Source organism: Diabrotica virgifera, chromosome 9, assembly GCF_917563875.1.
Source record: "Diabrotica virgifera virgifera chromosome 9, PGI_DIABVI_V3a".
Lineage (NCBI taxonomy): Eukaryota > Metazoa > Arthropoda > Insecta > Coleoptera > Chrysomelidae > Diabrotica > Diabrotica virgifera.
In genome coordinates this window covers 10,637,659-10,660,293 of record NC_065451.1, presented here as the reverse complement: position 1 = coordinate 10,660,293, position 22,635 = coordinate 10,637,659, and the positions used below count along the sequence as shown (strand labels likewise).

Below are 22,635 nucleotides of genomic sequence, written 5' to 3'. Positions count from 1 at the left end.
GAGTGTACATTCGTTTCCTGACTCACTTATGAGTTTCACGGTCTCCGTTATATTTGTGCGCATCTCAAATACAAAGTGAATTTGGCCAAACAGTATATCTAATCAATTTAATTTTTTTCTTTTGAAAATAATCACCATATTCACTGTTTTAGTCAACACCAAAGGTTTATGTCTTAATTGATACAAACTAGAAGTAACATATGAAGAAGTTAAAGCCTAATTTATTAAATGACAATTCAATATTTAAGTTAAGATGCAAAATCATCTAATACTATATAAAAAAGATTGTGTCAATAAAGTAAACAAGTGATTTTATGACTGCATTATTTTAGTAAAATAACCTTAGGTATTTACTAAGTTAACTTATATTAACTTCAACTGGGCTACACATGACCGACAATCTTTTGCCAGGCAAACTCTTATAAGACCCTTATATCCCTTAAGATATTAAATATCCCTTAGAAGGATATTTACTAGTAAAGTATTGTCTTTTCTAAAAGCTCCAGATCAAAGGTTAATGTTGACCCAAGAACGATTTTCACTGGTTATCTGTGATAATGTCTCCGCCTGGTGTCAGTTTGTGAGTGGATTGAGTATCTTACAAAGTACTATAGCCGATCCTAATCCGAGACAAAAGAGGGTTGAGCAACAGACCGACGACCTGTTATCGTAAAGAACCATTGCCAAAACAACCGATACACAGCCTCGTCTCAGGACTGAAAACCGAGGAAGAACGAAGCAAGGGAAACGAAAATTAATCTACTAACAACGGAAACCAAGAAAAAGGGACAAGGCTGCGGAAACCTTACACAATACGACCATTTTTTCTCAGGCGTTCCTAAACAGACGTAAGCAAAGAAGTGACTATCTATTATAATACAAAAAAACAGTAGGTATATTTAGTGATATTGAAAAAGGCATTAATGTATACAGTCCAGAAGTACGGCCCACGAAAGAAAAAATATAAAAATGCTACAAGCACTAAACCATGGACTTCTGGAGAAGAGCAGCAAACAGGTCAAGGATGGAGGTGGTGAAAAATACAAGAATCAGAGAGATCATGAAAGTAAGACTAACAATGGCAGATGAAGTAAAAGACTAGCAGTTGATCTGGTTTGGTCATATACAAATATTCCCCAACACAAAGGAAGATTTCTCAAACAACTTTCTCAAAGAACTGGAGACGAAGACTGGGCAGATCGAGGCATAGAAGAAGATGTCTGGAATAATAGAGATGGCTGTAGATCGAAAATCGGAAAGACGTAAAACGCTTTTAACCCATGTTATCTAATATATAATATGATAATGTAATGATACATATAATGAGGAGCAAGCAACCATCTTCCGAAGAGAATGCAATCGACCATGATGAAATGACATGCAAAATCTCAAGACAGAGGACTCTGGCACTGGTATCATTTTTCGTCAGCCAAACGAATCTATGAACACAAACAAGTTAGCAAGGACTCAAAATGGAAGATAAATAGAAGGAAAAGAATAGACCTCTAATTTAGCGAAAAAAAAAATAGATGAAGAAATGGCTTTTATCGATGTGAAAAGGGGGTTAGGTGAAAAATCAATGTTATGTTATATCATAAAACAGCCCAAATATCTAGGAGCAACATCAAAGCACTCAGAAGATACAGAAAAAGAAGCATAGTGCTTCTGAGGCGCGTAGTGACACGTGTCAGATGTCAAACGTAAACTGTCAGTTGTCAAATATCAACTGTTATCGTATAGTGGTTGTAGTCAACGCATCGTTCAATTGCCATCTTCACAGATAACTAGGCAGCGCATAAGTGGTATTTGTGGGTGCCCTAAATAATATATGAGATCGTAGGAAGGTTACGATAGCTTGGATACCGAGGCACGACGGTCATAAAGGTAATGAAAAAGCAGAATGAAATAACCAAACAAGGCTTATCAATGCCAGCCAATGGACCGGAACCCTTCTGTGACATTGCAAAGGCAGTAACAAGGACGGTTACAAGAAATGGGTAGCTCATAAATTTCTGGAATAGTGGAGGAATTCACCAGGACAAAGACAGAGGAAGCTCATTACAGAACATTCGCCAAAATTTACGGCAGACCTAATAAGCAACGACAGGAAGAGAGTCAAAGCCATAGTAGGTCTGCTAAGAGGGTACTGTAAACTGAATAGGCAGTTCAAGATAATGGGATTAGCAGATGATAACCTATGCAGATTCAGTCATCTAAAACAAGAAACAGCAGAGCATATTTTATATCAATGTCACAACTTGATCTACATGGAGTGTTCAGTCTCAAAGTTATTAGACCTTTTAAAAAGAGTCAGGCTAGAGAATGTAATCTAGGACTAGAGGACCATCATATGTCTGAAAAGGTCACAGTGGAATATATGCAAAAAGCCACTTCATTGAATCTATCTCCAGGGTGTAATCAAGAAATCATGAAATAGTTGTTTGATGTTTGTGAGCAGAGAAAAAATTATAATATATCAAAAGAGATTGTCAAGAAACTCATGGAATGTCAAGATTATTACTCAGAGGAAAGCGTATGATGAATCAACTATTAAGATTATTATTTAGAGAGAAATAGAAGGCAAAGGTAGAAGGCAGGACCGGAGAAAGGCATAAAACTCGTGGAACTGCTGTGGAATAAGGCAAACTTAGGACACCAGAAGAAGAACTAGTTAGGGAAAAAGTGTACATGTATAGGTAAAAAAATTGAGACTCCTAAAACAGTGATTCCAGTGATGGTGTTAAATGTCGTGATAACAGTGTCTATATACATTTATACAACTACACTAGTGTTAGAAACAAATACTCTTTTAGTGGTTATGTAGTTATCACAAGTTTGAATTGATAGTCCCTGTTAAATGTGTAAACAATATCAGCTAGCAGACCAGAGATCTTTATTCTCGAAGAAAAAACAAAGTAAAATCGACATATATAAAGTTTAGAATGAAAAAATGATTTTACTATGTATTTTATTATTAATTTCGAGAACAAAGCACACTTATCTCACATACCTAGTTATATGATTATCTTTAAAGATTAGTGCAGTTTTTTTGAACAGGTATATGAGATAAAATGCAGATTTGAGTAAAGAAGGTACCTCAGATTCATTCCCAAAGGTTCCCAAACGAATGTTACAACTGTATAAGAGCTGGATATAAAAATATCAAAAGAAGAAAAGACCATCCGGTTTTTCCTTGATATTCTTAATGGTCCAGCTTCGATTAGTATTAAAAAAAGAGTCGAGTGCAGTTTGTTAGTCCCTAACGCAAAAACGGTCAGTCCAATGCGCAAACATGAAGAAACCATCCTCGGCAAAACAAACTTTCAAGTAATTGATGGATTCGATCGTTACCTGATAAAAATTCATTTTATCTAACAATAATACACTGAAAACTTTTGTTTTCAATACTTCCACAAAATTTGTGAAAAGAGAAAAGAGATTCTGTGAATTGCCAGTTCATAAATCTTTCTTCAGGTTTTAAGGTAGAGGCTTACCTACTCTTCTCTTATAGATAATAAAGTTCTTTAATAATTAACTTTAGTTACTTTAAGTAATTTTAATTACAATTTGCGCTGTTATTGATTAAAATTCAGAGTTGGCGCAATGATATGAAATGATTGTGATTTCGAGACGAATTTATTCATGTAAATTTTATTGCATTTGAGTGGCATATTTTCCATAAGATGTGTGCGGTGTCCTTTTGTTAAAAGTATTAAAAACAAAAGTGTTCAGTGTTTTATTATTAGATAAATCAAATTTTTATCGATAGGGTCTATGTGTGGTAGTAAAGATGGATGGAAGAGGATGATTTCTCGACATGTGTGCGCACTGGACCGATCAAAAAATTTGGATGACATTCTACAAAATAGGCTGCGCGTTTGATAATAACTACCTCCCGACTCGATAGGAGTTCGCTCTTTCTTTCGCTTCTTCTTCTTGGTGCCGTAACCGTAATTGTCCCGTGCACTCCAGCCCGGGTACAGCTGCATGTGTAATTGACGCTCCTGGCGCGCCTTTTCGTAATACTTGGCCTGTTCTTCACGGCTCAGCGAGTGCCACTATTTAGCATATTTATATTTGTCATTTATTTAACTCGCTTTCTCGTTTCAAAACGGTCATACCAAGTCAAAAATCAAACTGGATCATGTATGCAAGTAGGTATAACACAAACATTAACTATAAAATTATCAACTAATCAAGTCAGAAAAGAAAGTTAAAAACAAAGAGAGAAGGAATAGGAGGTATAAAGTTGAAGAAACAGAAAAACAAGCAGTGTATATTGGTAGAGACTACAAAATATTTTTGGTCTTGTTTTTCTTTTGATGCCTGCTTTTCACATGGTTCTTGTATCAAGAGAGATGCCCAGTTATTTAGCAGTATTTTCATGGGAATTGTCTATTAGTAATAGTGAAATTAATATGAAAAGATTTGATCGGATATAGAGTCTTAATTTAGTTCAGGTTGTAAAGAAGGGGTTCGAGAATACTTCGTTGTGAGATAAAAACTGTTTGTACAACAGTATGCTTGAAATCACAGTAGGCTTCCCATACTTATTTCTGAAAGTTCTATGTATGATTGTAGAAGTAGAGATGCTGTATCAGATGTCTCCCTCCAGTCTTCACTTGGTCTGCCTATCCTGTTTAAGATCTTCATGTTGGAGAATAGAAACACGGGGTGATGGGGTATCGTGTCATACTCCATCACCCTGTGTTAGTCCATTTTTACAATGGAAGGGTCTTGAAAAATCGTTCTGAATTCTGATCACGATTGCTGCTCATGTGGGTGTAAGTTCGGTTAGGTGCATAAGATGAAGCAGTATTTGGAATTCCACCATAGCCAGGAAAGGTAATTCTGGGTCTATTGAATAAAAAGAAGTATTTGCTTTTACTTCCTCGTATTTAAGTATTTACTTAATAGTTATTAAATAAAGTATTAAAGAAATGACTTTATTCAATTACTATTATGTAATCAGTACCGGCGCTAGGCTATAAAGCGCCCGCCTGCAAGACTAGTATAGGCGCCCTTCGGTTTCTATTATATTAATATTTTGTATAGCAACAGCAGAAAAAAGTTCATTTTGGCGCCACCCAAACAGGGGCGCCCGCCTGCAGTGCATCCCTTGCAGGCCCGTTATCGCCGGCCCTGTAAGTAATTACTTAAATACTTGTAAGTAAAAGCAAATACTTCTTTTTATTCAATAGACCCATTGTCTTAGTACATTTCTGAAATGGATAGGTCTTGAAATATCGTTATAATTTCACATTAGTGGGAAAATTTGGAAGTATTTTGAGAGCAATTTTCTAGGTGGAAATAAAAATGGCAAATATAAGGAATAGGAAAACCATATTAATGGCCTGATGGTATTTGGTAATTTTTAACTCTCCTTTTCTATGTGACTATCACTTTTAATTACATTGATAATGTTATAAAGACATTTTAGAAAGGAATTTGGCATAAGCGATAATGATCAAAAGGGGCTATATACCAAAAATATTGTTAATAAAATTATTATTATTTAAAGATGCTGTAGAGCATAATTTTGAGGTATAATCTGTAGGTACAATTAATTGAACAAAAAAATTCTTAAAATTTAACATTATTTTTATTGTTTACAAAATATGCATACATTTACCAGTTTGATTTTAATTTGTTATACCGATAACCAAATTTTAAAAAATGTTGAACACCAATCACATATGTATCACTTCCTAGAATATTGTCGTTTAACTCCATTAAATACAGTAGATAAGATAGAAATGCCAGAAGGAAAGAAATTTCAAAACCATTTTGCACTATTCCAAAAAGCCAAATCATGGAAGATGTCTGAAAATAGGAAAAAGAACTTGGTATAGCCTACTGGGAAAATATTTCTAACCAAAGACAAGCAAAAAGGCTGTTACAGCCTTCTATTGATTACAAAAAATGCTTTTAACCAAAAAATTTAACAGATTAAGCACATAGAAAATATGAGGAAGCTAGTCGATAAAGCCAAAGTAACTAGCGAGTGGGAAGAATACAGCACTGTAAAGCACTGCATTGAAAGCATATATGCTTGCGCTAGACTTTAAGTTGCTGTCAAAGAAGAAAACACAACCAATTAACTTGCTCCTAAATAATAAGGGCGGGTATACCAATACAGGAAAAAACACGACTGAGGAGCGCTTTAGAGTGCACTTACCTGGATCACAAATAGTTGAATAATTGACTGGGAATTAGCAGGCAACAAGACTTTGGAGAGATACTCAAGAACCAACTGGCAGACATTCAAAAAGATCGTAAGCTATGACAAAATAGCATGGGCAAAAAGCTCATGCGAGCCGTATAAATCACCAGGAATGGATGGTACATCATATTTTCCAGTGTTATTACAAAAGAGACCGGAACTTTTGTACTGCAGAATATGCAATGTACTCAAAAGTAGTGTAGCCTTCGGGTACATAGCACGTCTCTAAGACCAATAAGTCTAATGTCATTCCTACAGAAGATATTAGAGAAACTGCTCGACAAGTATATTAGGGATCAAATATAGCATTGACCTGAAGCAGTCAACCATATGTTGCATGGCTGTGAGGGACTAGATTATAGGTGACAAGCACTTTTTAGAGAGCACCAAGTGACTCTTCAAACATATGATATCCGTCAACTAGAAGATTACGAGCTGGTGCAGGGTTCCAGAATTCTAAAAACGGTCTAGTACTACCATCTTTCTAAGAGACATGTTCTACCTGTACTTGTACATGTACTTTCTGTAGATACATGTTTCTAGTACTACCATCATTAATATTCAGCTCAACAGGAGTGTTATTTTTTCTAATCGTAAAATTCCATAAACAAGGAATAATTCCATAAAACAAGTAGATCCCTATTAATGGCTTAGAAAGATGGTAGTACTACACAATTGACCACACTACGATCTTAGCAAATGGAATAGGTATTTTGTAGCGTGATCATGTAGAAAAGTACCTTTGAAATAGCTGATACGTTCAAAGTCTAGACTTTTTGGCCAACAACATAGCCAATTTGGCCAAAAACCAAATGACCCTATTAAAATCTATCACGTGTATTTTATGACATCCAAATGTCCATATCCCTAGAGATGGACAAACAGAGATTGGCACTACATTTTTTTGTTATATAAATAATGGCAGTAAACGAAAAAATGTTCAGATCGTTTATCGTTTAAGCAAAAAGAAAAGCCAAAATAAAAGTCACTGAGAGCGAGACTGTAAATGATTACAATGATATAGTTTTTCATCACGTTTTATTAATTTTCCTGTATAAATAAGATGGTCTGTGGCACAAGTCAATAATAATATAAAGTGGCAAAAATTCTCTCTTAAAAATAAAATTCCTAGTATTTAGAATCAAAATAAAAACTGACTTACTAGGTCTTTACTGTAAGCTTAACATTCAGAATCCTGTAATGAACTTCTGAAGTTTTCTCTTCTAAGAAGCATCTAACAACTTTGCACGATTAAATTTTATGATTGGGGGGGGGGGCATTACTCTACGCTGTTTCTTATATCATCCTCTTCTGCGCAAGAATTTTCAGGCCATCAATGTATGAAAAGGTTTTCCTGATAGACAACTTCTTGGCTAATATACATAGTATGCTTTCCACTGGTCATGTCTCTTGTACCATACTAAATTCATCTACATACTAGTTCATCAACATACTAGTTCATCTAAATCGTCTGAATTACTATTAGACATATTGTCTTTCTTTGTCTTTCTACTTTACTTTTAGAAATGGATTACCATATGCAATCGATTCATCATTTGCACTTCTCAAGCCTCGGTGGTTAAGTGTACAGAGTTCTTTTCTTCTTCTCTTGCCTTCATAAATATGTGGTGTCGGCTTTCCTAATTACATTTGTCCATATGTTTCTATCTTAGGTCATACCAACATTAATCCTTCCTCCGCTACTTCTTCTAGGAATCGGCAAATCACAAATTCTTATTGGGTGATTAGTGTCTCGACGTTGAACATGATCACACCATTTTAAACTATGGTCTATCATTTTGGCGTCATCCCTAGACTTCCCCTAATATACTCATTCTTAATGTTATCTTTAAATCTTTAAATTTAAATAGATAATAAAGATATGAATTGGAGGACTTTTTGCCACTCAATGTCTAAAAATTTGGTTATCGGTATATACCTAAAGCTCAAGGATTCGCTGATAAGTAAAAGATAAAGCACTTACCCGTCGTCCTAAGATTTGATTGATTGCAGCGCTTTCTTTTAATGTACATTCTGCAACAACTTTGGCTCTCATTTCCTTCATGTATAACATGAAGGCGTTGAGGGGTTTCTTTATATGGGGCTTCTTTTTTTCATTACTATCCTGATTATTCTTACCGTCTATATTATTCTTGTGATCGACTTGTGACCTAAAATGAAAGATTTTACTGTTATAACCATGACATTTGTTGTGAAGCGGTGGTTGTATCTTAGATAGTTACAATAGTTTCTAAAATTTTAACGAATCATTGACAAAAGACCCGCTTTCCTTCTTTCGTATAGTTAGTCATTCCCACACAAAAAAATTCAAAATAAATTAATGTAACTAAATAAGTATTACATAACCCAACATGTATATACCTGATTAATTATTGATGTACGTATATGAAATAGAATTTAAAAAAATAGTTTTAAATGCTGTAATATTTATTTTAATTTATTTAAAGTCTTAATAGTATATAACACTAATACTAAAATACAACGAATTTATAACTTTTATGTATTTAATCGCAAAAATATATTTATTAGACCAACAAACTGTTGCTAGTCACCGCTCGTGTCCTACCAGGCCGGTCCTGACTATGTCTATCCACTATCTACCTACCATTCATCGAATGGTCGAGATGTTGCCTTATAATGTGGAGAGAAATTACTAGAAATTTCGGGAAAACAGAGTCGGCTTATATAAATAATATTTATATTATTCAAGGAGCATGTAATAAAGGTCATTACATGCAAGTAGTATACTATACTTTTTCTACGACCTTTTTTCATTTTAATTAGTAAAAAAATATAATTATCAACTACTCGAGATTAAAATTATAATTTACAAAAATAACTTGTTTACCAATAGTACACGGCTGAATAATTGGTTGCTTACTATTAGTAAACGTTGTCATAATTATGTATTGTAAAAATTACAACAAGCAATAGTCAATTCAAGTTATATTCATTTCTGAAAAATTATAAGTACAAATTTCTACCTACTGTCATTGTAATAAACAGGAAATGGCTATTATCGGTGGACGTATTTTATAAAGTTATAATGTACATTTATATTATTTAACTATATATAATATAATAATATAACTATAATATGTTATAATATATTTAAAATATATCACACAATATAACTTTATAAAATGAACACAATATAAGTTATAAATTATTATTCCAATTAACACAGCAAATTAATACGCTATATGTCCCTGTCATTATAAATGATAAACGTCAAAATTCATAATAGTAAACAAGGTATAATAAATGTAAAAAATATACTGACCCATTGTTACAGTTAAAAATCCTTTAAAAATTTTTAGAAGTTAATTATTGATATAAATTAAAATATACTTATTGTGTTAAATGAACAAGTTTAAGTAATGTTATTTGCAGTTTATATAAGACTAATATTAAAAGTGACATTCGCCACTTGTTACTAACTTCAGCCCGTGAGTAATGAACGATTACTCACGGGTAAAGTAATGGGTGTTATTATCAATTCAAAAATAGTGAATAATGAGCATGTTATTAGACGGTCGTAGAAAAAATAGTTTAGACTTACAATCAGGGTTTATAAGTTGTATTGTAAAGTCACATTCATATTGTTTTTGAGGTTTTAAATCTGGTCTATACATTCTAATAAACGTATTAGATAATTATTATTTTAGTGTCAATAAAGTTAAGTACATAATATAAATAAATTAAAATGAGTGTAAATAAAAAATAAATAAAATAAGTGTTAACACCCGAATAAATGACAAATAACTACATAAATTAAAGATTAAAAAAGTACATAACTTAATTGCCATTTCCCGAATACCGCAAAGGTTCGTCCAGGGGCGTAGCAAGGCTGGCGTAACAATACCTTTAACTAATTTGCGGTTAAACTAGTGGAGGTGGAAATTATCGATATAAACGGATAAATTAACATTACATTACATAGTTTTCCACCTTTAGATGTCTGTGACATGAGTATTTTTTTAAATTAATAAATAAATAAATAAATACATTAAAATGAGTGTAAATAAAAAATAAATAAAATAAGTGTTAACACCCGAATAAATGACAAATAACTACATAAATTAAAGATTAAAAAAGTACATAACTTAATTGCCATTTCCCGAATACCGCAAAGGTTCGTCCAGGGGCGTAGCAAGGCTGGCGTAACAATACCTTTAACTAATTTGCGGTTAAACTAGTGGAGGTGGAAATTATCGATATAAACGTATAAATTAACATTACATTACATAGTTTTCCACCTTTAGATGTCTGTGACATGAGTATTTTTTTAAATTCTCCTGTCACAGTGACAGTTGTCATACTCCTCCGATAAGTCTGAAGGTGGGAAACTAGGTAATGTAATGTTAATTTATTCGTTTATATCTATCATTTCCACGTCTACTAGTTTCATCTCTTTTTACTTCACAATGTATTATGTTTTCCATCTTTTGCGTTATTTTGTCGGTTATTAGCGCGCTCATCACTGTATATGAAGGGTGTAATCATTTTTGCATTATTTATAAGAAAGCTATATATTTAGAGTTACCAAAAGGCAATATTTGTAAATTATTATAAACGTGTAAAACACTATATTTTTTCTACGATCATATACAAATATTCCAATAAAATATATCACTAAATTAGAGAACATTTAGTAATAAATTCTTTCCCTGTAGTTGATTCCTTATCATCACTATCACTTTGCATCTCATTTTTAATGAGCGAATCAAAACTAGAAGGAAACTTGTAGGAACAGTAAGTCTTTTTGTCGAGTAGATTATTCAAAATTTTGTTAGAAGCTGGATTCGTATTGGGCTTCGGCTGATAGGCCTGGGGGGAGGTATTAAAATAGGGATTTTGTTGATTCAATAACGAATTCACGTACCACATAGATAAAAAATTATTGTCGAATATATTTTGCGGATTGTCTCTAGGAGCTAATTTGTTATTGTAATAGTCGTTAAAGGTGTTTTTTTCGTAGGAGTTTTTAGTTTGCTCGTTTTTGCACAAGTACTTTCTTAGTTGCTCGCACTGGTTTTTGTTTTTTGTTAAGTCTAAACATTCTTCGTTATTCTTTTTTATAGATAGGTTTTCTGGTAGGTGTTCACACTTGTATAGATTTAGCGAATCCGTTTCGTTGTTGTTGGTTGTTTTGTTTTCTACGATAGAAAAAGGTGCGACAATGGCAATAGGCATTTTTTTCAGTGTAAGATTCAGAGGCTCCTCCGAAATTTCCATAATAAACGACTGTATGAATGTTATTAAATATTTGTAGCACTAATTGAATAAAACGGCATTTTTAGAACTCTATTTTGAACGGATCTAAAGCAAAACAATGGACTGGTAAAACGGCCGTAGAGAGGATATCAACAAGTTTTTATGAAGCACTTTATCACAGAAAATCAATATGAATGGTCGTAGCCGCGTCGGGCCTTTTTTGGGTTCGAAATCAGAAACACTGGCTCGCACGTGGAACCACAATATCTACAAATTACTCATACATCCTCCTTACTCACCAGATCTGACTCAATGTGTCTATGACGTCATTCCTCAACAGAACAAAATAAGTCTGTCGTATATTATCATCCAAGGAAGATTTGAAACAATCCTTGGACGCCTACTTTGCAGAGCAAGACAAGAATATTTTTTTAAAAGATGTGGCAGGTTTGTTGTAATTAATGTTTCCAATGAAGAAGAGTATATTAGAGAAATTTTTCTTTCAGGACCTCCTCGTATAGAGGAGTGTCTTTTAAAGTGATGTATTGATTTTTTTTATAGTAAAATGAAAAATAGTCACGACATGTGAAATAGATGAAAGAGTCAATTTACTCAACAAGGGGAGTCCGTTATACAAATATAAACATTTTATTTAATTATAAAACAAAACTATACATTTCTACTAACCTTCTAGTTATATCGTATTAGTGCGGAATATTTCATGAGTTTTATTAGAATATGTACTGGATTATAGTGATTTAGTGGTTGATATTCAACAAAATAATTCATTTTGCTTATTAACTTTTTGCTGTCTTTATTATGACATTTGCGTTGAATGATGACAGCCTGTAGACGAGGTTGCCAAATTTTTCAAACGTTTTAATTAATGTACAAGTTTTTCACAGTGTAAGCAAGTTTAGTTAATGTTTTGCTTTTATTATGACAAAATGGCAGTGTTTTCTATTATTTATTACACAAACGATGCGGAGTTAATAGAATTAAAATATTGGACTAATTGAAGAACAATTTAAATATAAAATTAGAAATTGTTGATATTTATGAGCGATCAGACAAAAAGACGGGTACAAACTACACCATGCTTTTTGGTGCAGTAAATCTGAGATGTACATATATGTATTAAAAATCTAGTTTACAGTACCGTTTACAGTACCACCTTTTTTATAATACTATAAAGGGTTTAATCATTTTTAATTTGTAGCGAAGATACTTATTTAGAGTTCACATTATATCAAATATGTAGTAATATTTGTAAATTATTATACACGTGTAAAACACTATATTTTCTCTACGATCATAAACACAAGCAAAATAAAATATTCTAATAAAATCCCTATATTAAAGAATATTATTAGTAAATTCTTACCCTGTACTTGATTCCTTATCATCACTATCACTTTGCATTTCATTTTTAATAAGCGAATCGAAACTAGAAGGAAACTCGTAGGAACAGTAAGTCTTTTTGTCGAGTAGATTATTCAAAATTTTGTTAGAAGCTGAATTCGTATTGGGCTTCGGCTGATAGGTCTGGGGGGAGGTATTAAAATAGGGATTCTGTTGATTCAAAAACGAATTCACGTACCACATAGATAAAAAATTATTGTCGAATATATTTTGCGGATTGTCTCTAGGAGCTAATTTGTTATTGTAATAGTCGTTAAAGGTGTTTTTTTCGTATGAGTTTTTAGATTGCTCGTTTTTGCACAAGTATTTTCTTAGTTGTTCGCACTGGTTTTTGTTTTTTGTTAAGTCTAAACATTCTTCGTTATTCTTTTTTATGGAAAGATCTTCTGGGAGGTCCTCGCACTTGTTTAAATTTAGAGAATCTGTTTCGTTGTTGTTGGTTGTTTTGTTTTCGACGATGGAAAAAGGTGCGACAATGGCAATTGGCATTTTTTTCAGTGTAAGATTCAGAGGCTCCTCTGAAATTTCCATAATAAACGACTGTATGAATGTTATTAAATATTTGTAGCACTGATTGAATAGAACGGCATTTTTAAAACTCTATTTTGAACGGATCTAAAGCAAAACAAGGGACTGGTAGAACGGCCGTAGAGAGGATATCAACAAGTTTTTATGAAGCACTCTATCACAGAAAATCAGTATGAATGGTCGTAGCCGCGTCGGGCCTTTGTTTGGGTTCAAAATCAGAAACACTGGCTCGCACGTGGATAAAAAGTACAAACTACTCATACGTCCTCCTTACTCACCAGATCTGACTCAATTTGTCTATGACGTCATTCCTCAACAGAACAAAATAAGTCTGTCGTATATGATCATCCAAGGAAGATTTGAAACAAGCCTTGGACGCCTGGTTTGCAGAGCAAGACAAAAATATTTTTTTAAAAGATGTGACAGGTTTGTTGTAATTAATGTTTCCAATGAAGAAGAGAGTATATTAGAGTAATTTTTCATTCAGAACCTCCTCGTATAGAGGAGTGTCTTTTAAAGTGATGTATTAATTTTCTCTTTATAGTAAAATGAAAAATAGTCACGACATGTGAAATAGATGAAAGAGTCAATTTACTCAACAAGGGGAGTCCGTTATACAAATATAAACATTTCATTTAATTATAAAACAAAACTATATAAATATTTCTACTAACCTTCTAGTTATAACATATTAGTGCGGAATATTTCATGAGTTTTATTAGAATACTGGATTATAGTGATTTAGTGGTTGATATTCACCAAAATAATTAATTTTGCTGATTAACTTTTTGCTGTCTTTATTATGACATTTGCGCTGAATGATGACAGCCTCTAGACGAGGTTGCCAAATTTTTGTCGTAAGTTTCAAACATTTTAAATAATGTTCAAATTTTTCACAGTGTAAAAAAGTTTAGTTAATGTTTTGCTTTTATTTTGACAAAATGGCAGTGTTTTCTATTATTGATTAGACAAACGATGCGGAATTAATAGAGTTATAAAATATTGGATTAATTGAAGAACAATTTAAATATTAAATTCGAAATTGTTGATATTTATGAGCAATCAGACAAAAACACTACAGACTACATTGCACAAACTACACTCTGCTTTTTGGTGCAGTAAATCAGGAGATGTATATTAAAAATATAGTCTACAGTACCGTCTACAGTACCACTTTTTTATAATATTATAAAGGGTTTAATCATTTTTAATTTGTAGCGAAGATAGATTAGAGGTCACATTGATATCAAATATGTAGTAATATTTGTAAATTATTATACACGTGTAAAACACTATATTTTTTCTACGATCATATACACAAGCAAACCAAAATATTCTAATAAAATCCCTATATTAAAGAATATTATTAGTAAATTCTTACCCTGTAGTTGATTCCTTATCATCACTATCACTTTGCATCTCGTTCTTAATGAGCGAATCGAAACTAGAAGGAAACTTGTAGGAACAATAAGTCTTTTTGTCGAGTAGATTATTCAAAATTTTGTTAGAAGCTGGATTCGTGTTGGGCTTTGGCTGATAGGCCTGGGGGGAGGTATTAAAATAGGGATTTTGTTGATTCAAAAACGAATTCACGTACCACATAGATAAAAAATTATTGTCGAATATATTTTGCGGATTGTCTCTAGGAGCTAATTTGTTATTGTAATAGTCGTTAAAGGTGTTTTTTTCGTAAGAGTTTTTAGTCTGCTCGTTTTTGCATAGGTATTTTCTTAATTGCTCGCACTGGTTTTTGTTTTTCGTCAAGTCTAAACATTCTTCGTTATTCTTTTTGATGGATAGATCTTCTGGAAGGTCCTCACACTTGTTTAAATTTAGAGAATCTGTTTCGTTGTTGTTAGTTGTTTTGTTTTCGACGATGGAGAAAGGTGCGACAATGGCAATAGGCATTTTTTTCAGTGTAAGATTCAGAGGCTCCTCTGAAATTTCCATAATAAATGACTGTATGAATGTTATTAAATATTTGTAGCACTGATTGAGTAAAACGGCATTTTTAAAACTGTATTTAAAATGGATCTAAAGCAAAACAAGGGACTGGTAGAACGGCCGCAGAGAGGATATCAACAAGTTTTTATGAAGCACTTTATCACAGAAAATCAATATGAATGGTCGTAGCCGCGTCGGGCCTTTGTTTGGGTTCGAAATCAGAAACACTGGCTCGCACGTGGATATTTTACCCCGGAAAACGGCACACGAACTGACTAGCACTGTCGCCTGAGCCGGGCACCTCTCAGAAATCCTCTTATTGCTCAGAAATTTAGATAATATCACAGGTAAAATTGCGCGAAATGTAGCTAAACCGGCAGAATCGCGGAAATATTTGACTCCGGGACTCCTGGAAGAGCCGGGAATGTCCAATAGGCCTGATAGTGTTGTTACTTGTTAGAGTGAGACGGCGATAGGTATGCTCGTTAACTGTCGCGTCGTTACATTTTGATGGATTGATCCTGCGATTCATCTGGCGGAGCGCCGGGGCCGCTGCCGTCGCGACGCTGTTGTGCTCGTTTTGCCGGTTTTTAGGGGTCGCCGTCACGGCGCGAGATGGAAATTCGACGGTTGCATTGACGACGACATGAATTCGTGATCGTTACGATTAATATGAAACGAGGTTGAGAACGTTGTTGAATCGGTTGAGAGCAACAATTTTTTTTTACTTAAACAAAACGTTTATTTGTTCAGTTTTTATCTGTTTCACAAATATTTTTTCGCAAAAGTAACCTTTTGATACATTAAAGTTTCCACAGCATCATTATAAAATCTATCATGCTTTATACATCTCTTGTACATTTTTTTTATTAACTCCATTGAGTACAGCAATCTGCCAATTGGGCATTAAGCATTTTTTGTTGTGGTAAAAAAATACAGACAAGTAGAGAGTTACTCCAGTTATTATTATTATTTATACGGCTCACACTCCCTCTAAGGCGAAAATTGACTCATCCCAGATACCTACGGTATCAAAAGGATTGAGCTCTGGTGGGACTCTTTCCGTGTTATCGAGCCCTAGGTGACTTGGAATGCAGGTGTATCTCCCAGAAATTTTCGTACGCATCTGGCCGTCGCGAGTAGTACAGCTTTCTGCATGGTCTTATAAAGATGTTGATTCAGACCCAGCTTTTTAATGCTTTCGAGGAGGGTCTTCGGAATGACTCCAGTAGTAGACATAATAATCGGTATCGTCTGGGTACTTTGCATTCTCCATTGCCTTCGTATTTGAATTTCTAGATCTCTGTACTTGGCGATCTTTTCAGTAAATTTACTACGTAGATTATTGTTGTTAGGTATCGCCACATCAATTAGTGTTTTTGTCTTGTTAATTTATTAACTAGTACGAGATCTGGTCTATTATGTGCCACTGTTTGGTCTGTGAGCACAGTGCGGTCCCAGTATAGCTTGTAGTTGCCATCCTCAAGCATACTCTCAGGGACGTATTGATAATACGGGAGATGGTCTGTTTGGAGAAGTCCCAGCTTGATAGCTATCTCTTGATGAAGGATTTTTCCCACTGCGTCATGCCGTTCCTTGTATTCAGTTGCAGCAAATGCCTGGCAGCCCCCTGTAAGATGTTGGATGGTTTCTTGGGCTTGACATCCATATCGGCATCTGTCGTTTTGAACCTGAGGGTCTTTGATGATATATTTCAGGTAATTTCTGGTTGGTATAACCTGATCTTGAATGGCCAGTAATGAACCCTCCGTTTCAGGGAACACCTTTCCTGATGTCAACCAGTAGTTCGACGCTATATTGTCGACATAATCTTGGCTGACCTCATTGGGATGTCGCCCGTGCAGAGGTTTACCCATCCAGGCGCGCACTTTTTCGTCCTTAGTAAGGTGGTTTATGCGCATTTCTGGTTCCCTCAGTTTGATCGGTGTTGTGTCATCTACTGCGCAGATAGCGCGATGTAGAGTAGATGTCTCAGCCTGCATCTGAAAATGAGTTCTTAAATTAGCAATTTGTTTATCTAATTGCTCACCTATATCCATAAGTCCTCTTCCTCCTAGATTCCGTGGTAATGTTGTTCTTTCTACTGCACTTTTAGGATGGTGTTTTTGTGCCTTTGTGAGGTGTGTTCGTACTTTTCGCTGAAGAGCATCTATATCTGTTTTTGTCCACTTAACAATACCAAATGAGTAGCTAAGCGCGGAACATGCGTAGGTGTTTAGTGCCTTAAACAAATTTCTACTGTTAAGGTGTGAGTGAAGCAGCTGTTTTACCCTTCGTATAAACTCAGTAGTTATCTCTGTTTTCATTTGTTTATGGTCAATTTTCCGCGCTTGCTTTACTCCAAGATATTTATACATATCGTTTTCACCCATGGCCTCGATGTTCTGGCCATTTTGCATATCGAATCCTCCGGGCTGTACTTTTCCTCTCTATTTATATTATTATTATTATTATTTACAATTCTAAAATTAATATTTTATCAGTCTGAATACACTTCACGTTCAACTGACGCGACGTTCAATTGGTCAAGTCGGACGGCAGTTGCCGTTTTAGTCTACGCACTTCAAAGACGTCACGCACATTTTAATTGTCTGACAAACGGATTAGGATGCACTAGCACTCGTTCACAGTATTTTACACTAAAACGCTGTATGGCCTCGATGTTCTGGTCATTTTGCATATCGAATCCTCCGGGCTGTACATTTCCTCTCTATTTATATTATTATTATTCTAACAATAAAACACTGAAAACGTTTGTTTTCTATACTTCCACAAAATTTATTATAACTAAGTGACTACAGCTGTTTCGGCGGAGTGCCTTTCTCAAGTGATATAGTTTACAATGTGTTTGCCTTTTTAAGTCTTCAACTGAAGAGGTTGAGGAGTGGGGAGCTGTTTGTCTCGAGATGGTCATTCAGAATTATATCTGTATTTTTCAGTTTATTAATTTCCATAGATTCTAAAAAAGATAGCTTAAGGCCTTTATTTTGAATATGTAGAATTTGAAACTCTTCATTGAAAGAATGATTATGATCTAGAAGGTGAAGTGCGTATGTAGAAGTGTCTGTTTTTCTATTGTTGAATGCCCTTTTGTGTTCTGCTATCCGTTTGTCAAAAGTTCTGCCAGTTTGACCGATGTACGTTTTCGGACAGTCACCACAAGTTAGTTTGTACACACCACTCTGTAGTTGCTTTCTCTTTCGGCTTTTATTGTTCTTAATATATTTGCTTAAGTTGTTGTTAGTTCTGAAAGCTGGTGTTATTCCTTTCTTTTTTATGTATCTGGCTATATTTGTTGTTATCTTGCCAGTATATGTGAGAGAGCAGAAGGTACTGGGTTCTTTCTGTGGTGGTGGATACACTAATTTCAATTCACTTCATAATAATATTGAGTTTACAATAGAAACAGAACAGAATAACTCCATAAACTTTCTAGATGTAACGATTTCCAGACTACACAACAAACATGAGTTCTCCGTATATCATAAACCTACCCATACTGACACAACTATACACAATTCATCATCCCATCCTACACAACACAAATTAGCAGCCTACCATAGCATGATACATAGACTGACAGAAATTCCCATGACAAAAAATAACTTCGAGATAGAACTAAACATCATTAAACAAATAGCAGTAAACAACGGCTATAACGAACAAACAGTTAACAAAATTTTAAACCAAAAACTCCATAAGAAAGCCCTGAAATTAGTGTATCCACCACCACAGAAAGAACCCAGTACCTTCTGCTCTCTCACATATACTGGCAAGATAACAACAAAGATAGCCAGACACATAAAAAAGAAAGGAATAACACCAGCTTTCAGAACTAACAACAACTTAAGCAAATATATTAAGAACAATAAAAGCCGAAAGAGAAAGCAACTACAGAGTGGTGTGTACAAACTAACTTGTGGTGACTGTCCGAAAACGTACATCGGTCAAACTGGCAGAACTTTTGACAAACGGATAGCAGAACACAAAAGGGCATTCAACAATAGAAAAACAGACACTTCTACATACGCACTTCACCTTCTAGATCATAATCATTCTTTCAATGAAGAGTTTCAAATTCTACATATTCAAAATAAAGGCCTTAAGCTATCTTTTTTAGAATCTATGGAAATTAATAAACTGAAAAATACAGATATAATTCTGAATGACCAACTCGAGACAAACAGCTCCCCACTCCTCAACCTCTTCAGTTGAAGACTTAAAAAGGCAAACACATTGTAAACTATATCACTTGAGAAAGGCACTCCGCCGAAACAGCTGTAGTCACTTAGTTATAATAAATTTTGTGGAAGTATAGAAAACAAACGTTTTCAGTGTTTTATTGTTAGATAAAATGAACTTCCATCAAGTAACGGTCGAATCCATCAATTATTATTATTATTTACAATTCTAAAATTAATATTTTATCAGTCTGAATACACTTCACGTTCAACTGACGCGACGTTCAATTGGTCAAGTCGGACGGCAGTTGCCGTTTTAGTCTACGCACTTCAAAGACGTCACGCACATTTTAAATTGTCTGACAAACGGATTAGGATGCACTAGCACTCGTTCACAGTATTTTACACTAAAACGCTGTATGGCCTCTTTCACGGATTCCAGGGGGACGTCGCGCTGAATCACCTCGTTGGATACATAGTATGGCGCATCGACTATGGCACGCAGCACCTTATTTTGGAATATCTGTAAGATGTTTGTATTGGAGACGCTTGCAGTGCCCCTAGCTGAATCCCATAAGTCCATATGGGCTTGAGACTTATAGAGTAAAATTTTGTTATACAGATATATTAATCCAATACATATTTCTCAATTTAAAACCAATCTGTTTTCGTATGTTAAAAATATGTTTCTTCCAAGTTAGACGGCGGTCCAAGTGCATGCCGAGATATTTGGCGTCCTCGGATTGAGAAATAAGACAATTATCAATATATACAGGGGGGCAAGTTTCTTTACGTAGCGTGAATGTTACATGTAATGATTTAGTTCCATTAGATTTGATACGCCATACTTTCATCCATTGCTGAATTCTATTTAGGTTTCTTGATGCTGTTGATGGATCTGTGTGGGATGCCAGAATAGTAGTGTCATCTGTATACGTTGCAACTGTAGTTGTACTAGATGTTGGAATGTCTGCTGTATATAAAAGATATAGAATTGGGCCGAGAACGCTGCTTTGTGGGATACCTGAGTGAATAGGATATATCTTTGTGTGCTCCGTACCGTGCTTCACAAGAAAGTGTCTATTTTCTAAGTAGGATTTTAAGACCTGGAAATGAGGATAGGGTAGGAGCTTCTTTAGTTTTATTTGTAGTCCTATGTGCCATACCTTGTCGAAGGCCTGAGATATGTCAAGGAAAGCAGCAGAACAGTATCTTTTGGCGTTAAAATCCTTGTTTATTTGGTTGACTATTGGACTATTTAAGCGGCCTCAGGAATATTTTAAAATTATAAACACTTTTTTGGCTTATAAACAAATAGGGAAATGTTAAATTAAATTAAATCTTGAAAACGGTATTGGAAACCAAACGACAGGACGCTTCTTTTAAAAGAAAAAACGTTTAATTGTGGTAACTGGTTCCTAAGATACAACCGGTCAAAGTTGATCAGAATTTACGGCAAAGATATAAACAATAGGATCATAATTTTCAAACCATCACCTTTTCATTTTTGTCCTCTTTCTCCACACCAATTTTCATATCTTTAAAATCCTCATAACATATATTATTATAATAAAAACTATCGATAATACGTTTGAAAATTGCCAAAAATAGCAAAATTCCAATCAAAAATTAGGTTGGAGAAAATGTAATCTCAAAGTTCAAAATCGGTATACGTTAAAAAAATGCATTTTCTCGGCTTCCCATGGAGCAATTTTCTTCATTCTTTTTTTGCTCCCAAGTAACTCGAATAGAGCCATCTAACTAACGTATTATTCAATGTCAAACTTGCTTTTGTTTTGTTATAATAGATTAATTTATTTATAAGAAAAGAAAACTACATATTTTCTCCAGTTGTAGACTATTTTTAGATAAACTTACTACAAGTGTACCTTTTAACGTTAAAAACACAAATATTCTAATTTGAAAGCTGTATAATTATTTAAACAATCTCTATTTAAACAAATTAAAAAATTTTGTTATAATAAATAAATTAATTTGTTATAACAAAACAAAAGCAACTTTGACATTTAATAATGCGTTAGTTAGATGGCTCTCCTCGAGTTACTTGGTAACAAAAAAAGAATGAAGAAATTTGCTCCATGAGAAGCCGAGAAAGTGCATTTTTTAACTATACCGATTTTGAACTTGATGAGATTACATTTTCTCGAACCTAATTTTTGATTGGAATTTTGCTATTTTTGGCAATTTTCACTCGTAATATCGATAGTTTTTATTATAATAATTTATGTTATGAGTATTTTAAAGATATGAAAATTGGTGTGGAGAAAGAGGACAAAAATAAAAAGGTGATTGTTCGAAAATTATGATCCTATTGTTTATATCTTTGCAACTTTGACCGGTTGTATCTCAGGAACCACTCATCACAATTAAACGTTTTTTTCTTTTAAAAGAAGCGTCCTGTCACTTTTTTTCTAATACCGTTTTCTTGATTTAATTTAATTTAATCTTTCCCGAGATATTCCATTTGTTTATAAGCCAAAAAATTGTTTATAATTTTAAAATATTCCTGAGGCCGCTCATATAGTCCAATTTCAATTCTGTAAAATGCATTGTATATGTACAGTGTCTTCTTATACAAAAATCATAGTTATTCTTATTTATCATAATTATTGTGGTTATTATAGCGACCGTAAATTTTTAATTAACAATTCAATTGTTGCTAAACTGTTCATTCAATTTCCATCGGCTTCTGGAATTATAATCTATACGAAAAGAGCTCTTATATTACCAAGCTATTTAATTATTGATAAACTATTAATTATCTAACATTTTAGTTGAAAAAGATTTTGTTGGAAAAACCCGCATTTTCCGGGGAAAATTTCCGTCGAAGTAAATCGGGAAAAACACGTCTCTATGCAGAATTTAATTACGGTGAATTTTTATTTGGGTGTTTTTGATGTTAAGTTAAAATCTTTGAAGTTATAGAGCTAAAATTGAAAAAGCACGATTTTTAGGCGCCATTTTATTTATAAAAAAAGTAGCACACTATCTGCGGACTTTGCATATCTATATTATCAATATATACAATCATAAGATTCGATTCCAGCAATAAAATTG

The 22,635-nt window shown here is 33.9% G+C and overlaps 1 protein-coding gene across 3 annotated transcripts in view; it reads right to left on the bottom strand.

Moving 5' to 3' along the window:
* The window catches only part of LOC114346985 (protein pangolin, isoforms A/H/I/S-like), a 218,491-nt gene that overhangs the window by 59,705 nt on the left and 136,151 nt on the right, over positions 1-22,635 (bottom strand). For 2 of the 3 annotated variants that reach the window (XM_028297732.2, XM_050661184.1), the window contains exons 4-5: positions 8,208-8,394; positions 3,893-4,058 (exon numbers count right to left, since the gene is read on the bottom strand). In XM_028297732.2, coding sequence (XP_028153533.1) covers positions 3,893-4,058; positions 8,208-8,394 — 353 coding nt within the window. The remainder of the gene's footprint in view (positions 1-3,892; positions 4,059-8,207; positions 8,395-22,635) is intronic. The other variant, XM_050661183.1, reaches the window with a different exon arrangement.